This window comes from Nuphar pumila, chromosome 16 (genome assembly GCF_984573655.1).
Source record: "Nuphar pumila chromosome 16, dmNupPumi1.hap1.1, whole genome shotgun sequence".
In the NCBI taxonomy this organism is placed as follows: Eukaryota; Viridiplantae; Streptophyta; class Magnoliopsida; order Nymphaeales; family Nymphaeaceae; genus Nuphar; species Nuphar pumila.
The window spans coordinates 22,831,761-22,851,962 of NC_143264.1; the positions used below are offsets into that span (position 1 = coordinate 22,831,761).

At 36.5% G+C, this 20,202-nt stretch overlaps 1 protein-coding gene across 1 annotated transcript; it reads right to left on the bottom strand.

The window, feature by feature from the left end:
* Nucleotides 1-14,841: 14,841 nt before the first annotated feature.
* On the bottom strand, nt 14,842-18,229 carry LOC149813085 (pentatricopeptide repeat-containing protein At4g16470-like). Its single transcript, XM_089991560.1, has 2 exons — nt 16,283-18,229; nt 14,842-15,139 (listed from the first exon to the last, which is right to left on the bottom strand). The coding sequence occupies exons 1-2, from the start codon at nt 17,739-17,741 to the stop codon at nt 15,072-15,074; spliced, it is 1,527 nt and encodes a 508-aa protein (XP_089847686.1). The 5' UTR covers nt 17,742-18,229; the 3' UTR covers nt 14,842-15,071.
* Between the last annotated feature and the right edge of the window lie 1,973 nt (nt 18,230-20,202).

Genomic DNA, 20,202 nt, shown 5'->3' on the forward strand with positions numbered 1-20,202 from the left:
GAAAGATGACAAGAATTGAAGAATTCGATGAAGAATCTTTGAAGACTAATGTGCAAATGTAAAATTCATTAAAAGTCTTAGATTCTTATAAGAGTCTTACTTAGAGTGCATATTTTGGTTGCATTTCATCTAAAAAGTCTTTAGAAAAACTTTTCTAAAAGAACCCTTCATGAAAATCTTTTTAGAAAACTCTTTATTTAATTTTTCATGTTTATTAGTCGACCAATAGACTCACCAGTCGACTAATCCTTTCGCGCCAAATTTTCTAAGCAAAATATCAGTTTTTTCAAATTAGTCGACCGAAGGTTTTATCAGTCGACTGGACAAAATGTCTGTTTTCTGGAAAATTTAGCAGCAGTCGACTAATGATACTATCAGTAGACCGGACAGAACATGTATTTTCAGAAAAATTTAGCAGCAGTCGACTTAAAGATTTTTCAGTCTACTAATGATATTATCAGTCGACTAATTTTTTCTCTAGTCAACTAAGTTTCAAAACTTCAGATTTTCAAACGGCTTGATAAACACATTAGTCGACCGACGATAACTGTCAGTCTACTAATAGTTAATTATCAGTCGACTAACTACTGTTTCAGTCGACTAATTTTGTCGTTTTTCTTGAAACTTTTAAAAGGCGTGTCTTTTCATTTTTCAAATGTTTTGATCGTTCAAAATGGACTGCTTTAACACCCTTTCATACTCTCAACGTATGGAATCTTTCAACTATAAATATGAGTGCATTCCACACTCAAAAGCAATGCAATCCAATCGAATTACATTGAATTACTCTTTGTTTTTCACTCATATTCATTTTCTCACTCACTTGATATTTTTCACTTCAGTTTTTCACTCAAATTCCTTTGAGAGTCAGTGAATTCGTAAATTGAGTATTTCAACAACCTCAAAAGTCAATTGCATCTCATTTGCATTTATAAGAAGGGCTCGTAGGTTGTTTGTAAGTTGTTACTTATTTCATTTTTCTGTAAAAGGAAAGGACTCCTTGGTTTAAAGGAGTTGTTTGCTTTCAGTAGGTTTGTTACTGAAAGTGGGACTGGATTCGGTTTGTGTATGATCTTGTAGTTACACAAAGTTGATAGTGGAAATCTCAAACTGGTTTTGCTTGGTGACTGGATGTAGGTCGGGAAAGACCGAACCAGGATAAATTCTTGTGTTATTTGTGTGATTGCTTTGTGAATCTCAAAATCCGTCAAAATTCCAAAGACGCTATTTAAAAGCACTATTCACCCCCCTCTAGTGCTCGTTGCCGCGATCCTATAACACTTTCAGGTGGATCGGATATTCGATTTAGACACAGGAAGGTGTGAGCTCCCAGGTAGCACGCAATGAGGTTCGGATTCAGGTTCGAATTACATCGGATAGAGGAGACCTTCAAGGCAGCTCAAACTCGTCCCACGTAATTGAAAATAAAAAGTATTAAAATGTATTATTTCAATTAAAAAGTTATATGTATAGCTCACAGGGGCTATCCTTTTCTGACTAAGGGCTACCATAGTTGTCATTTGACATGGGATGACCATGGTACATACGGGTGGGCAACCAGCCCAGCAGCCTCATGGGCTAAGCCTACCCGGTTTGGGTCATGATTTTAGAAACCCCATCTGTTATATACGTGAGATGGGCTAGGGCCAGCCCGCGGGCTATCGGGGTCATTTTGGTCCATTTTTTAGATTTAAAAAAAATAAATTCTGGGCTACGGTATCCCGGACCCCTTTCTATATATATATATATTATTTATTTTATTTTATTTTTTTTGCCGCACCCCCGCACCCAAGGTTTTGAAAGTGTCGCACCCCCGCACCCGCACCCGTGTGACATAGATTTGAAGTTAACAGGTCCAAGTCTCTTGTGCCATAACCATTGAATTTCATTTGAAGCAATAAGACATTTTTCATTGAAGGTGGGTAACTCATCAAGATAAAGTTCATATACATTGTTCCTTCTTTTTCCTTTATAGATGATCTTTTTAGAACAAGAATCAGAAATTAAGCATAAATCAAGTTCAAAAGAAACGAGAAAACCTTTGTCACATAATTGACTAATAGATAACAAATTATGCATTAATTCATCAAATAAACGAACATTTTCTATCAAGAAAATTTTTGGATTACCAATACCGATTACTTTTCCCTTACTATTGTCACCAAAGGAGACGGTTCCTCCATCCTTACTTTGAAGGGTGAAAAATAACTCTGACCTTACAGTCATATGTTTGAAACAGCCGTTGTCCAAGATCCACTTGTTCCTTATTTTGTGTACGTACAACAAAATTGGAAGACAAAGCATTTGACCCTTTTTTATATTCGGGTCCATGAGAGTTAGTCTTAGGAACCCAAATCCATTTGGATTTTGGTTTCCTTTGAGAATAATTATTCTTTCTATTATAAAATGATTTAGCATTTCTAAAATGATAAGATGGATAATCATGTCTAGGCTTATATATATTGGAAGTACCATGATGTGATATGTTTCTACCATGATATACATGTCTAGAAAACCGAGTTCTTTGAACCAATGATTGAGAATTTTGACTTTGATTCTTTACCACATAGTTTGGTCTATTTTGAGTATCAAAGAAACTATATCCCAATCCAGTTTTGTTAACCAAGCATCTTTGAGAACCAAAAAATTTTTTTAGATTTTCTTGACCATTAGTGAACTTAGTCACTATAAAGAGAAGATCATTAGATTTTTCTTTCAAACTAGATATCTCTTCTTGTAAGACATTGGTTCTAATGCCAATTTCTTTTATCTTAAATGCTTGAGAAAAGTTTTCCTTCTTGAGAACTTCCATCTCTTGAAGTAATAAATTGTTCTTAGAGTCAAGAGTCAAATTTTCTGTTTTCAACTCTTTGTTTTTAGAACTTAGACTCTTAAATTTAGCATATAAATCATTAAAAGCTTCTAATAAGTCATCATAATCAAATTGACTCACTGAGTCTTCTTGTGCTACAAAGCACATGTTGGCGACTTCTTCATTTGATTCTTCATCGAAAGAAGAGTCATTTTCATCCCAACTTGCTTGAAATGCCTTTTTCTTCTTGAATTGGTCCTTAGGCTTGATTTTGAGATGACAATCTCTTTTGATATGTCCATCCTTTTTGCAGTTGAAACACTTAACTTCATCAGGATTTAATGGTTCAATTTTCTTCACCTTTCTTTAGAATCTCCTTTTTTTTATGAATCTTTTGAATTGCCTAGTGATAAGGGCAATATAATCAGCTTCATCTAAATCTTCAGAGTCTGAAGTGGCTTTGAATCCAAGAAATTTCTTCTTTGGTTCTTCTTCTTGTCTATCTTGAAGTTGAACTTCATATGTCATCAAATTACCAACTAAATCTTCAAGAGAAATGGTGTTTAAATCATTGGCTTCCTCTATTCCTGTAGTCTTTCTCTCTTGTTAAGATTAGTCGTCTGAAGCCTTTTTATTCTTAAGTAGTGTTTTGGTATTTTAATATATGAGGGACCCATGCATAATTTTATTCTTAGACTAATCTCCTCTATTTAAACTAGAGGAAATTAGCCCTAAAAACAATTATCGACTCTCTCTCTCTCTCTCTGCCTCGGTTCCTGTGTGCTCCATTCAAATTTGCACATGGTATCAGAGCAATAGGTTCTGGGGAGCGTGAGCACTTCTTCGGTCTGCACAAAAGCTCGAGTGAAAAAGAAAAAAAAAAGGTGTGCATGAATATTTTTTTGAGTGTGCAGATCTGATAACAAATCTGATGTCTGACATTTGTCATGACACAGATCTGTAATCAGATCTAAAGGCCTCTTTTTTTTCTGGATCAAGTAGCGGCAGGATATGAGTAACGTGAAACCTGTATCATGAGGAGTATGTTGTTCCCATGATTTTTTTTTCATCGAATCTGAGTGGGTTGAATAAAATTTATTTTGTTCATTTGTGGATCTGGATTTTCACGATTCTGGATGTCAGAAGTAGTGTGTTTCTAATGATTTGGTGTTGTTGTTGTGAAACCTGTATCATGAGGAGTATGTTGTCTGAGATGTGCTCAGAACAAAATCATCGATTAAAAGTTTTTTTTTGACATAGGTGCCGTGGAGAATTAATTTTCTTTAAGTTCCTTTTGGATTTAAAAAGGGTCGTTCATATCTGATTTCAGATCAGATGTCGTGGTTCATCACCGTCTCTGGTGCTGATTATGGTGGTGTTGTGGTTTCTGCAGTGTGTTTGAGCAGATTTTGTGGTCGTGTAGTATCCAGATTTGGACTCTAAATAGGTTAGAGAAGAAATCTGATCGTTAATTTTTTATGTGAACCTGTGATAAATTTTTTTTTGTCGTGTATTGCAGCAAAGTAATCAGCATTATCTCCTGAGTTAGCAATTCTTTTATTATGGGTGAAACTCAGAAATTCGATTCTAAGAATGAGGCTATTGGAGAATATAAAGCTTTTGCAAATCCCTTCTCTTACGGCTCTTCCGTGAAATTAAATGAAGTAAATTATGCCAGGTGGTCAAGAACTTTTATGATGTCAGTTTCTGGACATCGTAGAAAACATATTCTGTTGGAAACTGAACTGAATGACAAAGTGGGAAAATATATTACTTGGGATGAAGATAATGACATAGTTATGTCATGGATCATGAATAGTGTTGAACCTCACATTGCAGATGGTCTAATTTATTATAATACAGCTAAACAGATGTGGGACAACCTTCGAGATACGTATTCTCAAGAGACTAATGTAAGTCGTATATTACAAGTCGAACAAGAGATATATAATTTGCAGCAGGGAAATCAGACCTTGGCCCAGTACTATGCATCTGTTAAATCAGCTTTTGAAAGACTTAATGTTCATAGACCTCTTTGTTGTTCAAAGCAAAAGGATCATCAAGAATAGACTATGGTTGCTCGGTTCCTCACAGGCTTATCTTCAGAATTCTCTGTTGCTAAAGTCCAAATGTTGACTGGATCAGATATGCCTACTCTTGCTGATGCATACAATCGCTTGAGTAAACTAGCCATTTCTCTTCCACAATCTCATCCTATATCCCAGACATCTGCTCTAGCTATTCCATCTGGTTATGGACATGGAAATACTCTGAATATTAGAGGACGAAGTCGTGGAAGAGGCATGGGAGGTAGAGATAAAGTTCAATGTACTTTTTGCGGAAAATTCGAACATTTAGAAGATCGTTGCTGGGATAAACATGGACAGCCTGCTCTTCCGGCATCGAAGCCCAATGTTAATGTCACAAAACTAGAAGCAGCAAATGCGAATGAGACTTCTTCTCCTAGTGACTGTATTACCCTGAGTCGTGCAGAATATGATGAACAGATAGCTTATCGCCCTTCAAGTTCATCTTCTCCTGTAGCTGGTGTGGCCTACTCAACAGGGGATCATCTTTATCTCAATGATAGTAAGTGGATTATTGATTCTGGTGCATCCAGACATCTATGTGGCATCTCTCATTTTTTTCAGATCTAAAGGATACTACTGCACATCGGGGAGTCTCATTAGCAGATGGGAGTTCCTCTCCGGTTGTTGGTCAGGGAAATGTTTCTATATCTTCTTCCTTGCAATTGCAAAATGTCCTTCATGCTCCTTTATTTCCTCAAAGTTTACTCTCCGTGAGTTGTCTTATAAAAGAGCTAAATTGTAGAGTGATATTTGATCCTGTGGGTTGTCATTTTCAGGATTTGCTGACGGGGAAGAAGATTGGTGGAGGCTATGAAGAAAATGGAGTCTACTATGGGAAACAGTCATGCTACAGTCGATTGTTCCTCGAGTCCTGTTCAGTGGCATCGTCGTCTTGGTCATCCTTTATTGTCAAAGCTTCGTCGTATCATTCCTCAAATTCCGTCTACTACATCATTTCAGTGTGAAGCATGTCAGTTGGGAAAGCATCATCGGAGTTCGTTTCCTTCTAGTTAGAGTCAGTCCAGTCATAGGGTCTTTGAACTTCTTCATGCTGATGTATGGGGTCCTAGTAAAATTCCTACCAGGACTCAGTGTCGATATTATCTTGTTATTGTTGATGATTTTTCTAAGTTGTGTTGGGTATTCTTAATAAAAGAAAGGTCTGAAGTTCTTAGTATTATCAAATCTCTAGTTATTGAAATAAAAACTCAGTTTGAATCGGCTGTCAAGATTATTCGCACTGATAATGCTCTTAAGTTTAAAACCAAAGCCTTGGTGCAATTTTATCAAGACCATGGCATTCAACCTCAAACCTCTTGTGCCTATACTTCTCAGCAAAATGGGGTAGCTGAACGAAAACATAGGCACCTCCTTGATGTTGCTCGTACCCTTATGATTCAATCCAATGTTCCTGCGTCATATTGGGGTGATGCAGTTATCACAACCTGTTATCTGATCAATCGCATGCCATCATCATCCGTGAAAGATAAAATTCCTTTGCACATCTTGTATCCTAATGCTCTGCTTTTTTCTCTCTCACCCAAGGTTTTTTGTTGTGTTTGCTTTGTGCATAGACTTGGTCCTGACCGTGATAAATTAGCAGCTCAAGCAACTAAATGTATGTTTATCGGGTATCCCAAAAATCAAAAGGGGTATCGATGTTATGAACTGAATTCCCGTCGGGAGTATGTCAGTGCAAATGTATCTTTCTTGGAGTCCATTCCATATTATTCTAGTATTGGTGCTTAGATGCAAGTGGATCAAGATGACTCTTTTCCTTTTCCTATCCCTTCTTTTCCTTTGGAATCTGTACCACAATTACCGAGCCCAACTCCACTTTCCTCACGGTTTCATAATCCTCCATTGGTATATGTGCATAGAGCTCCACCTCCTCTCGTGCCTTCACCTTCTTTTTCTCCTAAGGTAAGTACTCCTGATAATTGTGACCTTCATGTTGATGATAACAGGCCAATTGCCTTACGAAAAGGGACAAGACAATGTACCTTATATCCTATGTCTCAGTTTGTGTCCGATGCTAGAATTGGAAACCAGATGAAAGCTTTTATTTCAGCCTTATCTGCTTCCTCTAAGTTATCAACAGGCAGTGCTCGACAACAGGTGGAAGCAGACAATGCAAGATGAAATGGATGCCCTATTGTCTCAACAGACATGGGACCTGGTCGATCCTCCATTGGATGCAGACATTGTTGGATGTAAATGGGTATATACCATCAAGTACAACTCAAACGGTTCGATTGAGAGATACAAGGCTAGATTAGTTGTAAAAGGTTATACTCAGACATATGGGGTTGATTTCTTTGAAACATTTTCTCTCGTTGCACGGATGGGTATCATCCGTCTTGTTCTCTCTGTCGTTGTTCACCATGGATGGAGCCTGTGTCAATTAGATGTGAAAAATGTTTTCCTATATGGGGATTTGTCTGAGATAGTTTACATGCAACAACCTCCTGGGTTCGAGGTTGAGGGGGAGTGTCAAAAGGTGTGTAGATTAAGAAAGGCGATATATGGTCTTAAGCAAAGTCCTCGTGCATGGTTTCAAAAGTTGTTTGAAGTAATGCCAAAATTTGGCTTTAACAGGTCAGCATCGGACCACACATTATTTATTAAGAAAACTAGCTCGGGTCTAGTTGTTATGGTGGTATATGTGGATGACATCATTCTTACTGGAGATGATATGAAAGATATTGCAGCTACAAAGGCTCATCTTCAAAAACATTTTGTTACAAAAGATCTTGGTCCACTTAGATACTTTCTGGGTATAGAAGTCGTCAGGAATAGTGAAGGTATGGTTTTGTCTCAGCGGAAGTACGTTCTTGATTTATTAAAAGAGACAGGAATGTTGGGAGTTAAACCAGCAAATATTCTCATGGATCACAAAGTTCAGTTATCGGAAGAGGGGTCAAAACTTGTTGATAGCAGAAGTTATCGCTCACTGGTGGGAAAACTACTATATGTGACAGTGACTAGACCTGATATTGCTCTAGCAATAAGTAAGGTTAGCCAATTCATGGACAAACCGACTGAGGTACACTGGAATGCTGCAATAATGATACTCAGGTATTTAAAATCCTCTCCCAGAAAAGGACTATTTTTCAAGAAAGGGGGGACCCTGTAGATAGTTGTTTACTCTGATGCTGATTATGCTGGATCTATAGAGGATAGAAAATCTACCACAGGATTCTTTGTGTTTGTGGGAAGTAACTTAATTTTATGGAGAAGTAAGAAGCAAACCGTAGTTGCTAGGTCAAGTGCCGAATCAGAATATAGGGCTATGGCCCAAACAGCAGCTGAATTGATTTGGGTTCGAACTGTACTAAATGATCTTCAAGGGAAGGTTTCATCGCCTATGGTAATGATGTGTGACAACAAGGCGGCTACATATATAGCTAATAATCCTGTATTTCATGAGAGAACAAAACACATTGAAGTTGATTGTCATTACATAAGAGATATGGTTCAAGCTGGTCATATCTCTACCAAGCATCTAAACTCGGAGGACCAAGTTGCAGATATCTTTACAAAGCCTCTGGCTAGGCCAAGTTTCTCAAAATGTTGTAGCAAGTTGAGCATGATTGATATCTATGCTCCAGCTTGAGGGGGAGTGTTAAGATTAGTCGTCTGAAGCCTTTTTATTTTTAAGTAGTGTTTTGGTATTTTAATATATAATGAGGGACCCATGTGTAATTTTATTCTTAGACTAATCTTCTCTATTTAAACTAGAGGAGATTAGCCCTAAAAACAATTATCGACTTTCTCTCTCTCTCTCTCCCTCTTTCTCTCTCTCTGCCTCTGTTCTTGTGTGCTCCATTTAGATTTGCACATCTCTCATTCAGGAGTTAAACACCTCAAGACTTTTCTAACTAAATCCACTTGTGAATATTCTTTTCCAAGGGATTTGAGAGTATTAGTAATATCGGTCATTCTAGTTATCATGTCAGAAATTGACTCATTTTGTTTTATTTTAAATAACTCAAATTTATGAACTAAAGAGGCAATTTTAGATTCTTTTACCTTTGACGTACCTTCATGAGTCACGAGAAGAGCATGTCAAATTTTATTTGCAGTAGAATATTGAGAGATATGATTGAACTCTACTTTGTCAACGACATAAAATAACGCATTCATAGCTTTGGCGTTGAGTGAAGCAATCTTCTTTGCTTCATCGGTCCATAGTCTGAAATCAGTTGATGGTGCTTGGTACTTTTCCGAAACGACTCTCCAAATATCAAGATCCATGGATTGTAGGAATATTGTCATTCTTACTTTCCAATAGCCATAGTTTATTCCGTCAAAGAGAGGAGGACGAACTGAGGAACATCCTTCTTTGTGCTGAGAAGACGATGTTGTTGTCATGCTAGATGATGGTAAGATCAAAAGATAGCAAACCTTGTTTTGATACTAAATGAAAGTGTTGTAGGATCGATGCAACGAGCAGTAGAGGGGGGTGAATAGTGCTTTTAATCTTCGTCTTTGAAATTTGAAGGAATTTGAATACTGCAAAGCAATCACACACAAAGAACACAAGAATTTTATCCTGGTTCGGTCTTCCAGACCTACATCCAATCCCCAAGCAAAACCCGCTTGAGATTTCCACTATCACACTTGTGTCACCACAAGATCAAACAGACCAAAACCGGTCCCACTTTCAGCAACAACCCTGCTGAAAGCAAACTTCTTCTTTAAACCAAGGAGACTTTGTCCTTTTACAGAAAAATTGAAATAACCAACTTACAATCAACCTACAACTACAAGCCTTTCTTATGAATGTAAATGGAGTGGAATCTAAGGTTGCTGAAATACTCAACTCACAATTTCACTAACTCACAGAAAGAATTAAAGTGAAAATACTCAGTGAGTGAGAAAACGAATACTTGAATTAATAGGAGTGAAAAACAAAGAATTCGATCTTTAAAATCAATGTAATTTGATTCGATTCGATTCGATTCAATTCAATCATTTTGAGTGTAGATCAACTCCTATTTATAGTTGAGGAATTTCATATATTGGTGGTACGAAAGGGTGTCAAAACAGTCAGTTTTGAACGGTCAAATCGTTTGAAAAACTGAAAAGATGCACTTTTAAAAGTTTCAGAAAATGGTTATATTAGTCGACTGGAATAGTTATTAGTCGACTGAAATCAAATATTAGCAGACTGACAGTTAAAGTCAGTCGACTACTGTGTCTAGCCGAACATATTTAAATTCTGGTTTTTAGAACTTAGTCGACTAAAGAAAAGTTAGTCGACTGATGAAAATCATCAGTAGACTGAAAAAACTTTCAGTCAACTCCTGCTAAATTTTTCAGAAATCGAACATTCTGTTCGGTCAACTAAGAATCGATTAGTCAACTAATCAGAAAGTTGACATTTTGCTTTGAAAAACTGGCGCAAAAAATCGATCGACTGATGAGTCTATTGGTCAACTGATAAACCTGAAAATGTGGGTAAAGAGCTTTCTAAAATTATTTTCGCCATGGTTCTTTTAGAAAAAAAAAATTTAAGTATTTTTAAGTGAAATGCAAGTAAGATATGCAATTAAAGTAAGGCTCTTACAAGAATCTAAGACTTTTAAAGAGATTTATATTTGCACACTTGTCTTCACAAATTCTTCAACGAATTCTTCAATTCTTTTCATCTTTCTTCATTGCCTTAGCTGAAATTCAGTTGTTCATCATCAAAATCTTGTACTTGAATTATCGTGTACAGCTTCCTTGTCTTAACATTTTATAGCACCCGTGTTGCGTCACGTCGACGCGAGTGCGGCGGCCTATTAGCCGAGTCCATGTTATATTGCTCACCACTGAAACATTCCTTGCAAAGGCTCTAGCATGCAATGCGACACAAACTTTTATGTTTGAGTTGCATCATTAGTTTCAAGTGAAGGGAGATTTATTTACGATACTTCTTTTCCAAAAGACTCATGAGTAAATCAATAAGAAATAAAATTATACCTTTTTAAGATACTTGATACATGTTAAAAGTCTACAATATTGGAAGAGCGAAATTACACGAGAGATGATGTTATCATATCCAAGCTTAAATGTTCTACAAAATTTCATCTATGATTTGAAAAGGCCCCATACTCACTGCTGCGATTTCAGAGAAAATTTATGCTATAGTAAATTATTAAAGTCACTTTTAGCTTCTAGCTTAAAACCAGTCCTATTATCCTGCTGCTCCATAGGGAAAAAAAGGAAATAAGTCAATAGATAAGAAAACCCAACTTCCAAGCAAAATATGTTTCAAAACAATTAAAATTAAGTTATTCTTTTTTCATTTTCAAGGATTTTAACATGCTTTGGTGGAAAAAAAGAAAAGAGATAGTTCAAACCTGACTGCTGCAACTTTTCTTGGAAGAATTTTAAAAGATATTTTTCAGTAAAAATCGTTTATATAAACCATGCATCAAATCTTAAATTTACTGGCTCACACTAGTGGTGAAGTTTGGGTCGAACACAGAAAATGTGTTTAAAAACCTTCGTAATCCACACAATAACAAACTTTATTGCCTTGAATTAAAATATAAAGAAGCATGCTACCCTATTACAAGAGTCGAGCAAAAATTAAAAGTTATTACAACCCCAATTAAAATGGCCAGTGGCCCTAAAAAATAAAAATAAAGAAAAATAATAATCTGCAGAGCTCTTTTCTTTCGCGATCTAGCATTCCTTGTCGCACGGGCACGACCCTCACTATCGCGCTTTCATCAACAAGCATGAACCCACCTGCAACATGAAAAACGAACAGACAAGCAAAGTACTAGTCTCTATGCTAGTTCATGTTAGTTTGCTTAAAATAAAATTAATTCTACACAAATGCAAGACTCGCAATTATAACTGACTCCAAAGAATTTCAAATGCTAGGCCAAAATAAAACTCCTAATCTGAACATCAAAGGAACTCCTAAGGGAAGGAGTTACTCGCTTTCCGAAATAGATTCAATGAGCAATACGACCAGATGCTTTAATGATTCACATGCTGGTTGGTTAGCTAACTAACAACCCAGCCATGATCACATCCACACCAACGTGTTGTCATGCAGACTCATAAAAAAAATATGCACAGTTCCGAGCAAAATATGTCAAAGAAAATTCAGAATAACAACTCTGATCAGATCTGATCAGAATTTGTGTAGAAAATATCTATTCAGGTTGGGTGAACTTGATTCAACCCGAAAGATCGGTAAAAAAATTGCTGATGTTGATCACCAAACAGATCAGCACACGTAAATCACGTTGATTTGCATGATCTGGTCGAAAAGGTTGAACTACGCAATCTGACCGAATAGACTAAATTTAGCAGTTCAATGGCATTTGATTTGTTCAGATCCCGCAGGCCATTAGACTGCGCAGCACGATGACTCAATCTAACGCAGGTGTAGATTGGGATTGCCGAACCCGAACCCAATGTAAAAGAGGGCTTGCGCAGATCAGATCTGCACTGGCAGACCGATCCATGAGTTATTAATGGCATGGGCCGAGTTCTGCAAACACACACAGTTCTGATCTGGTCTGATCAGATCTGATCCACGTGTAAGACCACCAACAAACAGCTTCCGAAATAACGATGTAACCTTTTCCTATTCTTTTATTTGTTTTTTGTTACACAAACACAACCTATATACTATAATAAACTAACTATACTTTAATCTAAAATGCAGAAATCATACTACTCTATACGAAATATCTAAAACAGAATTTATATGCATTCAAGGAATAAAAAAAAATTCTAATCTATATGCGTAAACGTAAAGAGAAAAGGGAGAAGAAGCGTACCTGGGGGCCGCTTCCGACGGAGTGGTTAGAAAAGCATGGCTTCCTCCGAGATCGCACGCGTGACGCCCTCCGATGAGAGGAGAAGAAGAGGCAGCCGGTGAGGAAAGGGGAAGAAAGGAAGAAGAATATGGGAAAAAGAAAGGAGAAGAGAAGAGGGAGGACCGGCTTGGGGAGAGAGAGAGGGGCTGGCGTGAATCCCAAGAGGAGACGCCAGCCTCTTCTAAATCTTTATTATTTAAAGACAAAACTAGGGTTAGTGTTGTTTAAGAAAAATTTTTGAAAACCTCTACAAGTTTTCAATAAATTTAAAAGACCTACGTTTTCAAAAATTATTTTCAAAAAGACTGTTAATAAAAAGATTAAATTTTCAAAAACACTCAAGTGGGTTTACATTGTGCAATTTTCCTCTTTTTGAAAAATAGGTAGTGCCTTACCAAAAATCGATTAAACATAGGTAATTATTCTCTTTTCGCAACTAATCATGCACATAAAATATATATAATATGCATACTAATTATGCATGATGACCAACATGTTTACCATTGAATCAAATAATAGGAACAAGAAAGCTTTCTGCATTACATAAGGTATATCGACAATGCTATCTAACATGGGCACTTCTGCCATCCCACAACTGTGCCATAACATGTCAACACGAGTACTGGTACTTGGTGCTTCTTGACATGGGTCAATTGAGTTATGGACCTAAATCGACCATGGTTAGCATTCTCAAAACTCGGTCTTGGATCGTCCATATGCAACTCGATGACTTGGGCAAGTCACAGTTTTTTTGTTTAATTTATTAAAAATAAACAATATACATATAACTTATAATTTCATACTATAAAAACTAAATAACATAAGTTTCTAAACCAATCATACAGATATAAAAACCAAATTTAAATGAAACCAAAACTATGCTTCATATAATATAAATACAAACATTTTTCAACGGGTTTATAATTTAAATATCATTTTCAAACTTAAAGTCCAAGAATTAACCAATTTTTCTCCATAGTATTTTTACAAAAGAAAAATAGGGTTTTATGAGTATTTGGTGAGTCTCTTTTATAAACTCTCTCTTTCAAAAGGAAAAAGGTTTAGTCACATATTGAACAAAAGAAGCTGAGGGGCCCCCTCACTTCCATATAAGGTGAGAGGCATCTGATGTTTTGGGTACAAAACCTCATGGGTTCAAATCCTGTCATCCCTACCTATCTTATGGGCAGTAACATGGGAGCACTTGAAATTGGGGATGGCATAATCATTAGTATCATTTAATGATACTGGAATGAAATAAGAACAAGAGCAAATGGGTGCCTCTTATGGACTTACAAGAACACAACCAAATCACAACAGACCACATATGGGTCAATGCACATCACCCTCACAAGAGTCAAGAGGATAAAAATATGCTTTTGTATTACAAAATGCTTGAGAAAGCATTAAAGGATACAAGGAGAAAACCCTTATTTATAACAAGAGAGGGAGAGTGGGGGCAATCACATGTTACAATAAAAAATAAAATACAAAAAAATAAAAAGGCCAAAGTCACCCTTTAATGAGCTGACCACTATTACAACGGTATACATACATTTGAATATATATATATATATATATATATATTAATACATACATAGATATAGATATAGATATAGATATACATATAAATACATATATATTAGATACACAATCTTAAGTAACAACCGAGAGTTTGCCAAGTAGGAAGTGAAATCTAGGTTACGGGAGCGCTTTAGTGAAGAAGTCCACCAGTTGATACTCAGATGGTATATATGACAACATGATGGTATTCTTCATAAATTCATCACGAACGTAGTAGCAATCCATTTCAATGTATTTGGTTCTTTCATGGAATGTATGTTTGCTTGCAATATATACTGCACTTTTGTTGTCACAACATAATCTCAAGGGTTTTGCAACATGAACTCCCAAGTCTTCCAACAATTGTCTCAACCAGAGTTACCGAAAGCGCCTAGGCATGTGGGGAAGCGCGCTTCCCCGAAGCGCGTTTTGGAAGCGCGAAACGGCACGCTTCTGAAATGCGCAGGGAAACATTTTTTTTTTGGAAAGTGTGCTTCCCTTTTATGAGAAACTTCACATTTATGGGAAGCACACTTCCCCCTTGCTTCTCCCTTTTTCATGTTTTTTTATTTATTTATTTATTTATCCTCTTTTTCGCTTCCCCCTCGCTTCCTAGGTCGCTTCCGAGACGGTTCGTGATTCGCTTCTAAGTCGTCTCATGCTTTCCGCTTCCTAAAATTTTGAAAGTGCCTCGCTTCCCGCTCCTGCTTCCTCGACTGGCAACCATGGTCTCAACAATACTAATTCATAAGTAATTGTCGTCATGGCATGGTACTATGTTTCAGTGGAAGAAAGAGATACATTTTGCTGCTTCTTGCAACTCCATGAAATTAGATAATCACCTACAAAAACACAAGAACCAGTGGTTGAGTGTCTATCATTCACATCCTCTACCCAATCAGAATCAAAATATGCAATAACTTCTAACGAAAAAGAGGATGAAAGAAATAACTCATAATTAATAAAATTTCTAATATATTTAATATTTCGCATTACAACACTCATATATATTATAGTGAGAGCATGCTGAAATTGACTAACAGAATAAATAGCATGAGAAATATCAAGACGAGTAATCGAGAGATAAAATAAAACTCTAATCATTTGTCTATATGAAGTTAGATCCTTTAGAGGTTCTCCATCATCTTTCTTCATATTTGCATTGATGACCTCTAGAGTATTAACTTGTTTTTCATTTGAGAGTCCTAACAGTTCGATGATCTTTACTGCATACTTAGTTTGCAACAACAAGTAACCACGAGGTGAATAAGTCACTTCTATTCCAAGAAAGTACAGTAAAAAAACCAAGGTTTGTCATATCAAAATTGGCTTTAAATACATCTTTGATATAGCTAACTCCCTGCTTATCACCTCCTGTGATAATCATATCATCAACGTAAAGAAGTAATACACTTAACAAACAATGTAGTGTCAGTATAACAGAATTTAAAACCAAGTTGTGTCATCACACTACTGAATCGATCATACCAAGCCTCGAAGACTTGTTTTAGGCCATACAAAGCTTTTCATAACTGAACAGAGCAGGTTTGGATGGATCGCCGCTTCCCCTGGTCCACTGCCATAATTTATCCTCAATTCAGATGTAATAAAAATTTGCTCCTGTCTTTATTAGTCGACTTCCCGTCGACGACATCCTCTCTATGAATCCAATTAAGTTGGCAATAAAATGTTTTTCTTCTTCAAAACAAAAAAGTGCGCAGAACCACAGAAGGATGTTTGTACCTAGATCAAGATATACAGCACCCCAACAATTAGAGTACAATGATACAGAAGGGCAACAACAACCTCAGCAGGATACTGATTCCTTTTTTTTTCTGGGTCATGCAGCAACCATGTATTTTGCTAAATATTCACCTCATGATGAGTTTCATAAACGAATATATTCTCATAAAAAAAATGAATGTATTGATTTGATTCTGATCCCAAGTCCGAATATAATTAAGCAGTTATATCAGGAATGTAACCTGAATCTTTCAGAAGGGCGGTAAGTCTTTTAATTGTCTCGTATATTTCATCTGTCCTTGGATGAGATTTGTCTCCAACAAGAAAGGTATGAACCTCTCTTTGCACCTCAATCCAGCTACAAGCAGGCTCTTTTTTTATTCCATTTTCCCTCATGACTTGTCTCACCTCTGCAACCTTTTTCCACAAGCCTCGGGCAGCATAAACATTTGATAACACAACATACTTCCCTGCATTTTCAGGTTCAAGTTCGAAAAACCTGTCTGCTGCAAGCTTAGCAAGCTCTAGATGTCCATGAACCCTAGATGCACCAAGAAGTGTGCCCCAAAGTACTGAATGGTGATCAAAAGGCAACATTTTAACAAACTCATGAGCTTGATCAAGCTGACCTGAACGTCCCAACAGATCAACCATAGCAGCACAGTGCTCTAGCTTCGGACTCATCCCATACTCTGCAGTCATCAAATTTAAGTACTTCCATGCCTCACCAACCCAGCCAGCACGGCCACAAGCACAAAGCACGGCCAAGAATGTAACGTAATTTGGCCTTAAACCCTCGCCAATCATCCGATGAAACAGCTGCAGGACCTCTTCTGCATGACCATGCTGCCCATAACCAGCAATAAGAGCAGTCCAAGTAACCACATTCCTCTTAGGACTACTCTCAAAAACTCGGCGTGCATCACTAGTACTGCTACACTTGCAGTACATATCCACAAGAGCACTGTCCACCACAACATTCCCCCTGATTCGGCTCTTGATCAACCCCCCATGAACGCGTCTACCCTGCTCCAACTTCGCCAACCCAGCACACGCCCTAAAGACAGAAGCAAACGTGAACTGATCCGGCATCACACAGCCTGATCGCATGGCATCGTAAAATCTTAGCGCCTCTTTGTAGCGGCCGCTCTCAACATAGCCGGAAATCATAGCGTTCCAAGCGACCAGATTCCGGTCAGGCATTCTATCGAATACTTGGTGTGCGGTAAACAAGTCCGCATTTTTGCAATAGAGTATCTGTAGCTTAGTCCTCAAATACTCATCGAGAGCGAATCCAACGGTTATCATGTGGGCATGGATGCGCTTCCCCATCTTCAAGTCCTTCAAGTCCACGCATTCCTGAAGCAACGAAGCGTATGAATGTGCGTCGACAGCCGATCCTTTTGAGCACAAGATGGTCACGGCTTCCCTTAATCTTCCAGAAACACAGAGACCCTTTATCGTCTTGCCTATGTTGCCGCGGGTTGAAGCATCCAAGTGGGGAGGTTTGTGGGCGTGCAAACAGGCACAAGGTGTCAAGGTGAAACAACGATGGGTGAGCAGGAGAAGAGAGCAATGGTGGTGGTCACGGAAGGGCGAAGCTGCACACGCAAAGGGATTGGAACGGGAACGAAACAACGGGAATTTAAGTTTGCTTTGATTCATGTGAACCGTGCATTGTCGCATGACACTTAACCGCATGTATACCCTTTTTTCCTTTTTTTTATATTTATTACTCGAAGAAACGACGTTTGGCCATACCTATGGTCGTCGTCCTGGAAACGTACAACTCTGAAACTAAGACTTCTGCACCCGGGATCTATGCTGGGTGTCGGCTTGGACAAGGTGATATAGACCGCAAAATTTGAATCTTTACCTCTTGTTTAACAGCCATCGCTACTCCAACGCGCACGAACGAGGATTACGTACCACATGTATGTTGGAATCACAAGGTTCTTTAATTCAGTTAGGATGGGATAACCGAATCAAAAGAGGCGTGCTAGAAGGAGTTGAATCTTCAATTTTGTGAAACCACTATGCCGTAATGAGCTATTCTAGCCCCCTCCACATGGTGAGATTCTCATACAATCCTTTGTTAGAGCTCATCTTTTACCCTTTCTGCCATGATCATAGACCTTTATATAGGTAACCATGGAGGAATGAGATTAACTCCACCATTAAGTTGATAATATCCCTTTAATCCTGTAACCGGACCCATCCATAACCTATTCAAAGTGGGTTACATGCAACTACTAAATTATATTAAATTTTATAGTTAAATAACATAATTTAATCTTAATGAGCCCATCATTTTTTAGGATCTTGAGGTTTCATTTGTGAGACCCTACTAAGTACACTGGATCAAATGTCATGTATTACTAGTACTACATGATAAAACATGCATCAAATAAACTAGCATAATTCTAAGGTTATATTAATTTTTAGGTATGATTTTTCTCACATGCTATGAGTTATTTCTTAAGTAGGCATTCCAATATTTTTTATCATTCATTTCTCAAGCATGCATGAGCTTTTTTCACACAAGATATGAATTATGTGTTTTTCTATCATTATATGAATCATGATTCTTTCTAAAATAGTGTATGAGTTTAACCATGACATCATGAAGTTTTATATACATCTATTGGACTTTTTCTTGATGATATATCCCTATCATAAGAATATTCTCAAACTAAGTTGCTTTTTTATCATGAACATTCTATGCACATATTTCACATAATTATATGAGATTCTCATCATGTCAAAATTGCAATCATAACCGTTAATGTGTAATACTATGTATAAAATTTTATTTTCATTTTTACATCTATTGTACCCTCAACTATGTAGTCTATAGCTTAAGAGCAAACCATGGTGAATTATTTTGCATAAATATCATAAAGTTATAATATTCATTTCAATACATCATAATGTGGGTCTCACTTTCTTAGTTAGTCATGAAGCTTCTTATGGCTCTTTCATAATTATATCATTATGTGTTAATAATATTGCACAAAATTCACATGAACACTAGTGGATTTCTATGATTTTTAATCAACTAATGAATTTGTGATAAATTATGATCATCACATGCAATATGATTTAGCTCTATTCATGTTAACCACCACTTGATCATTTTAGATTGATATATTCAATCCAAATAGTCACTAAAAACATGAATACAGACATGCTGTATACTATGCATACAACTTATAAAGCATGAAAACATTTGTTCATGCATTTATACAAAAAAACCATAGGAAACATGATTTATGATAATTATTTATCATCATATGCAAATAAATACCTACATGCATGTTCAAAATTATAATTCATCTCACTTTATTAATGTATTACAATTAAGCAATATATACATATTATTACATCATAAACTATTAGCAATATGCATTAGGAATAAAGTATAAGTCCTCATGCCCAGATTCAATTTGGATATACAACAGATTCATATTCAATGTGAGTTATCTTTTTCATATCCCATTACCATTTAGATGTGCTAAAAATGATAAACTTATTCATCTTCTAAGGCTTTAATCTTATCAAATATGATAATAAGCAATCAAACAATAAACATGTCAACATATAAGTTCAGATTCACTAATGAATCAAAACAAAAAAATTTATACTCATATCCATTAAATTTATATAAGTCTATACCCAAAACTGACTTGAGTTGTTATCATCAAGTCCAACTTGATCCATAGTAAAAAATGGATCTACATGCAAATTTAAATAGCTCAAGCAAAATCATGGGTCATATAAGATTTGACTGTAGTCCAAATCTATTATATATTTAGATCTAATTATATCTAACACCCAACTATTCACACTTATCACATAATCCTAGACCAAACACAAATAAACTATATCAAACTTATTCACATGTTTATTCTCGAGTCATTAGGATTTCACTACAGTCCAAAGACATCCATATAAAATATATTATTAGGATCAAATATCCAGCTAGTATCTAGATCCACCATAAAATTTGGGTCAAATATGGATCCATACAATCAAAAGATCCAAAGAGGGACCACACAAGGCACACATGCATTAAACATATATAGATCAATTATGAAAATATAAATAATTATGGTTCCTTTCATGCCAATTTAGACCCAAACACATATTAGGTAGAGTTTTT